Source organism: Sinocyclocheilus grahami, unplaced genomic scaffold (genome assembly GCF_001515645.1).
Source record: "Sinocyclocheilus grahami isolate Dianchi unplaced genomic scaffold, SAMN03320097.WGS_v1.1 scaffold2955.1, whole genome shotgun sequence".
Taxonomy (NCBI): Eukaryota; Metazoa; Chordata; class Actinopteri; order Cypriniformes; family Cyprinidae; genus Sinocyclocheilus; species Sinocyclocheilus grahami.
The window spans coordinates 15,187-21,519 of record NW_015508128.1 but is presented as its reverse complement, the minus strand read 5'-3'; the positions used below and the strand labels follow the sequence as shown (position 1 = coordinate 21,519).

Genomic DNA, 6,333 nt, shown 5'->3' with positions numbered 1-6,333 from the left:
TCTCATTAGCATGTTGTGCAGAGGAAAAATAAATGTGGAATGGTGTCTATTTGATGGATTCTATTGGTGGGATGTAATCTGGCAGATGGCAACCAATAGAACAACAGTAATTCCTATTGGAATAATGCCCAAAACAAAAAGGAATTTTGTAATGGTTTAATGGAAACTATAAAAATTTCTGTGATGGTTTCTATTGTTTTTTTTCAGCAGGGTAATGATAACCATACTGTGCTGCACATTATTGACAATATTGTGCTGAACTTTGCAAATTTAAAATCGCAATATCTGTCAAAAAAAGCAATAGCCATAAATACATTGTCTTTTATGCCAAAAATCATTAGGATATTAAGTAAAGATTGCGTTACATGAAGATATTTTGTAAATTTCCTACCATAAATATATCAAAACTTAATGTTTGATTAGTAATATGCAGTGCTAAGAACTTTATTTTGACAACTTCAAAGATGTTTTTTTGCACCCTCAGATTCCAGATATATTCCAAATAGCTGTATCTCGGCCAAATATTGTCCTATCCTAACAAATCATACATCAATAGAAAGCTTATTTATTCAGCTTTCAGATTGTGAAATATACAATTTAAATGTACAAAGTTTACAAAAATTGACCCTTATGACTGGTTTTGATTGGAATGCCAATCCTGCCATAATTAGAAATGTGTACAAAAAAAATTTAAAAAGCAAAAATAAATACATAAATATACAGAGAAAAGTAAAAAAAGTAAAAATAAATACATAAGTATTTATAAATGTATTACCTTATTTCATCTGTCAAAGCGCCTGACAGGGCAAGCCATTGCGCTAATGCATTAGCTTAAAGCTTCAAATAAAGAATTCTCATGTTTTGGGCATCTTGGATCACGTAACTCTCCCGCAGCATCTCATTCTGTTTCCTCCACTATTTTTAGATGCATTTTGTCCATAGAAATGCGTAATTCAGTGCTATAATTTGACGCGACCGGATGAAGTTGGACGTGCACTGTGGGCAGACCCGGGTAATCGATAATGAGAATCATTGTGGATGATTTTCATTATCGATAATAATCAGTTGTATCGATTAGTTGTTGCAGTCCTAGTTAAATTACAGAAAGTGATCAAAGAACAAACCCTGTTTGCTGGAGCTGTCAATCTGTAGTGTTTCTTTACAAAATGGCATCGCCATCTACTGGCCTGGCAGCATAATGCAGTGTTTTTAGACATTTTCATAGATCTGTGTTAAAAAGGGACAGTTTTGACATTGTTTTCGTCTGTACACAAATATTTTATCCTTTTTTTATTTTTCAAACGCACCAACTGATTTTCATCTTTATAATGATTTAATTTTAGGTCTGATGAAAATGAAAGAAGAAAGACAAGATCTGAATGAGGAGGAGGAGAAATATCAGGATCAGAAGGATTGTGATGTGACTGGAGAAAAATCAGTGAGTTGCAGCATTAAAAAAACAGAAGTCAAAAGGCCTTTCAGGTGCTCTCAGTGTGGAAAGAGTTTTACACAGAAAGCAAGCTTTAAGAAGCACATGTTAATTCATGCTGGAATAAAACCTTTCAGCTGCTCTCAGTGTGGAAAGAGTTTCATACAGATAGGACAACTTAATAATCATTTGGTAACTCACACTTCAGAAAAGCCTTTCAGCTGCTCTCAGTGTGGAAAGAGTTTCACACGTAAAACAAGCCTTAAGAGGCACATGTTAATTCATACTGGAATAAAGCCTTTCAGCTGCTCTCAGTGTGGAAAGAGTTTCACACGTAAAACAAGCCTTAAGAGGCACATGTTAATTCATACTGGAATAAAGCCTTTCAGCTGCTCTCAGTGTGGAAAGAGTTTCACAAGTAAAAGAAACCTGAGGCATCACATGTTAATTCATGCTGGAATAAAGCCTTTCACCTGCCCTGAATGTGGAACGAGTTTTACATATAAAGCAAGCCTTAAGACTCACATGTTAATTCATGCTGGGGAAAAGCCTTTCAGCTGCTCTCAGTGTGGAAATAGTTTTACATATAAAGCAAGCCTTAGGACTCACATGTTAATTCATACTGGGAAAAAGCCTTTCAGCTGCTCTCAGTGTGGAAAGAGTTTTACATATAAAGCAAGCCTTAAGACTCACATGTTAGTTCATACTGGGGAAAAGTCTTTCTCCTGCTCTCAGTGTGGAAAGAGTTTTACATATAAAGCAAACCTTAAGACTCACATGTTAATTCATGCTGGGAAAAAGCCTTTCTCCTGCTCTCAGTGTGGAAAGAGTTTTACATATAAAGCAAGCCTTAAGACTCACATGTTAGTTCATACTGGGGAAAAGTCTTTCTCCTGCTCTCAGTGCGGAAAGACTTTTACACATAAACCAAGCCTTAAGAAGCACATGTTAATTCATACTGGGAAAAAGCCTTTCAGCTGCTCTCAGTGCGGAAAGACTTTTACACGGAAAGGACAACTTAAGACTCATTTGGTAACTCACACTTCTGAAAATTCTTTCACCTGCTCTCAGTGCGGAAAGACTTTTACACAGAAAGGACAACTTAAGACTCATTTGGTAACTCACACTTCAGAAAAGCCTTACAGCTGCTCTCAGTGTGGAAAGAGTTTTACATATAAATCAAACCTTAATAGGCACATGCTAATTCATACTGGGAAAAAGCCTTTCACCTGCTCTGAGTGTGGAAAGAGTTTTACACATAAACCAAGCCTTAAGACTCACATGTTAATTCATATTGGGAAAAAGTCTTTCACCTGCTCTCAGTGTGGAAAGAGTTTTACATATAAATCAAACCTTAATAGGCACATGCTAATTCATACTGGGAAAAAGCCTTTCACCTGCTCTGAGTGTGGAAAGAGTTTTACACATAAACCAAGCCTTAAGACTCACATGTTAATTCATATTGGGAAAAAGTCTTTCACCTGCTCTCAGTGTGGAAAGAGTTTTACACGGAAAGGACAACTTAAGAATCATTTGGTAACTCACTCTACAGAAAAGCCTTACACCTGCTCTCAGTGTGGAAAGAGTTTTACCCAGAAAGGACAACTTAGGGTAGTTGTGTACACACTGCCAACACACATTTAAGTTCAAACAATATGTAAAAGTGACTGTTGCATCCGATGACCCCTTTAAACGTATTATTCATTGTATCAACAATGTAGCATATCAGAGCGAATCAGACAATTTAAGATTCAAACTGAACAGTGTTGAAACAGAAAGCCGAATTCCACAAAGATGCCCAAGACAACAGGATGATTATAAATCAGATCCCATCACCAGCCTGAAGTAAGCCTAACCAACCAACTCTTTCACAGCTTTGAACAGCTTGCAGCATTAAAACAAAAGAACACTTACTGATAATTCAACTCAGGAAGGAGATTGTCAAATTTGGGGCAAGTAACCAAGATAAATGGTCAAAGAGAAGCACAGCATGACCATCACATGTAAATCCATTATATAAATTACAAGCTAAAGAGTTCCTCGGATTTACTTCTTCCACCTAGACGACAAGAACCAGACTGAGATTCCTTCTAGACCCTTTTGACCTTTTGTTCCTCACAGAACACGTCTTCACATTCACAGAACGACACAGAGACTGTCTCTACATGACTAAATGCATCAGATCAAGCAAACAATGCTAAAAGAACTAATGAACAAATATCATTCTGATACATAACTTCATATGATGAATGTAACCAACACATTTGACTCTCATGTTCTAATCACTGATTGTGTATGTCATTTTTAATAACTATTGAACAGTTCATAGGTTTTTATTCATGCTTGGTATGTTTGTGTTTGAGAATTCAACATATCATATTCTTGTTATAAAAATCATGTCTAAATTATATTCTGCGAGAGTGGGGAAATTCGGACTATGTGACATAACACGTTGATTTGTGTATTGGGAGGTGAAACATAGCAACCCCCCGAAATAAGACATGAGATGTCTATTTGATCAAGACACCTTTTGACATGTGTCCAACAGATGAGTTTGAAAACTCACAACACCAACAAATGTAGTCTCTTGGCTTTTTGACAGGTTTTTTGGGGGGCTTTTTGCCACTGCTTTTTGTGTTCTTCGAGCTCTCTTCCAGTGTGCTTTGGCCTGCACGCCCGCTGCTACTCAACCACCATGAGAAGATAAGCCGTCTAGTCTCATCAGCTTTTGTTTCTTTCTTCTACATCAGTTTCTTTTCTTTTCCCATTGAGAGTTTTGCATTCTAAGCTTTGCCGCAAAGCCATGTCAGATGTTGTCTGCACCAGCTTAAAAACTTCAACCAGCGTACACGACTCCACACCATCCTTCAGCCAGCACCCAAGACCTCACTTCCAATGACTACTGAACTTCCAGCCAATCAACAACCTTGGGAAACCCCTTTCTGCAGCCATGCCATACAAAAGGAATTCCCTTAAAACAAAGGCAATGCAAGTGCAACCTCCAGATTCTTGCTGAACTGGTGCATTTAATATAAAGTTTATTAGCCTCACTGAGAAAATCAATGCAAGGGTTTATTGATTAAAGGCTGTTCAGGTCTAAGCAATTGCCTATATTGCTATAAACTTGGGATTTCACATATTCACTCTCTCAGACTCATTCTTTCCTCACTTTATTTCTGCAACTTGTGTGAATGTGTGAGTGCATGTGTTTGTGTTAGATTAGTTTACATGTCTTTTTGATTTCTCCAATAAAGTCTTACGTACATCGAAAAGAGAAGTATCTTTTGTTTTGTGCTTACAAGTTACTGTCTTAAACTGCCGATCTTGTTACCATGCTAATAAAGTGCTTCTACTATATTGTGGATTGATGTTATAAGGCTCGATCAATGAATCGCTGGCCGACTGATCAGCCGTAAAACAGTGATTCTGACCAAATTCCCTATAAATATCATAAATAATTCCCTTTGAGCTAAACTGACCTGTTTTCCTTACAATTTGTTTTCCATTTTGATTTCCTCTTGATTCTGCTTGCATCAAAATTCATTCATTATTTTTACTTGTGAAAGTCATTTGCTTTTTGAGCTTTCCATGTTTTAATTTTCTCACTAGAGCTTTAAATGCCTAATAAATTATTAGGCGAGCAGTTCACGGTATTTCTCATATTTACACAATCATCAAACACACTTTATACAGTTTGAGCATCATTTTAAGTTATTTCCGTATTGTTTTCATCAGGTTCAGAGCTTATCTTTTCTAGTGTTCACGTTTAGTGCAGCAGCAGCGAGCATATAAGGAAATTATGTTAAATTTGACTGAATAATGACTAGCTGTTCGCTATTGAATTGTTAGAATTTTAGCTGAGAATCGAACTGTTGCTAGAGTGAATGCTGCTAGTGTAACTGTTCTGTTTGCCATTAGCGGGGAACCTCACGACATGAAACACCATTATTAGAGCATTCCTGATCACTGAGAAAAACCTGGGCTTTCCTCTGCAGCTTCTGTTCTCTGTAAAAAGCACTAGTGTGTGTAGGAGTGGAAAAGCTTTGCATTCTGTTATTTTGGTCATGGTTTGGGGAATTAAAGGTGCAGACATTGATAAATACACTCCACTCATCTCCAGTGCAGATTCTTGGTAGATACTCATTACTCATATCATGCATTTGATTCCTGATCTTAGAGAAGAGCAGAGCGTTGAACTGAAAACCTCTGAGCAGATCAGTGAGGTAGAGTTTCTCATGACTCTGATGGAGAGCGCTTGAGGAAAACTGTATTTCATTTAGTTCATCCACTGGGATCAAGAGGAAGCAGATGTGATTCTGTTTTCTGAATTATTTTCATCAGCATTGTCTCAGCTCATCTCTCCAGAGCTTCAAGAAGTAAAGCTTCATCCTTCATCATCAGGTCTGAGCGCCGCAGCAGAGCGTCCATCATTTGAAAGAGATGCTGCTCCACACTGGAGATCTTATGAGAAACTCAGCGTTCAGGAGAGAAATTGAAGGACGTTCTCCTGCAGAACAAGTTCACCTGTGTAGACGCCATACTCCTACATCTATACCTGCGTCTGGAAGGTGTTGTCTTCAGGAATCAGTGAAGACCCTGCCAACATCCTCCATAAGCTTCTTCAGTCCAAAGATAAACACCAGCTGATGGAGACATTGATCACTGAATAGATCACATTTAATATTAAATAAATGTGTTTGCAAATCTATTTACACGTTGACATGAAATTTTCTTCCAGTAAAGAAAGAACGAGACATACGCAGTGGTTTGATTCACATCTCCTCCTCCTTCACAGTTTATTGGTAAAATACACACATGCTCTTCTTGTTATGCATATTCACTGATTTTAGATCAAAGACTCTCAGAAATGATTGGATAAGCAAATGGACAGATTATCACAAGGC

The 6,333-nt window shown here is 37.4% G+C and overlaps 1 protein-coding gene across 1 annotated transcript; it reads left to right on the top strand.

The window, feature by feature from the left end:
* The first annotated feature begins 1,347 nt into the window (after positions 1–1,347).
* Positions 1,348–3,334, top strand: LOC107575856 (gastrula zinc finger protein XlCGF57.1-like). Its single transcript, XM_016262179.1, has 2 exons — positions 1,348–1,482; positions 1,819–3,334. The coding sequence occupies exons 1-2, from the start codon at positions 1,349–1,351 to the stop codon at positions 3,071–3,073; spliced, it is 1,389 nt and encodes a 462-aa protein (XP_016117665.1). The 5' UTR covers position 1,348; the 3' UTR covers positions 3,074–3,334.
* The last annotated feature ends 2,999 nt before the right edge of the window (positions 3,335–6,333 follow it).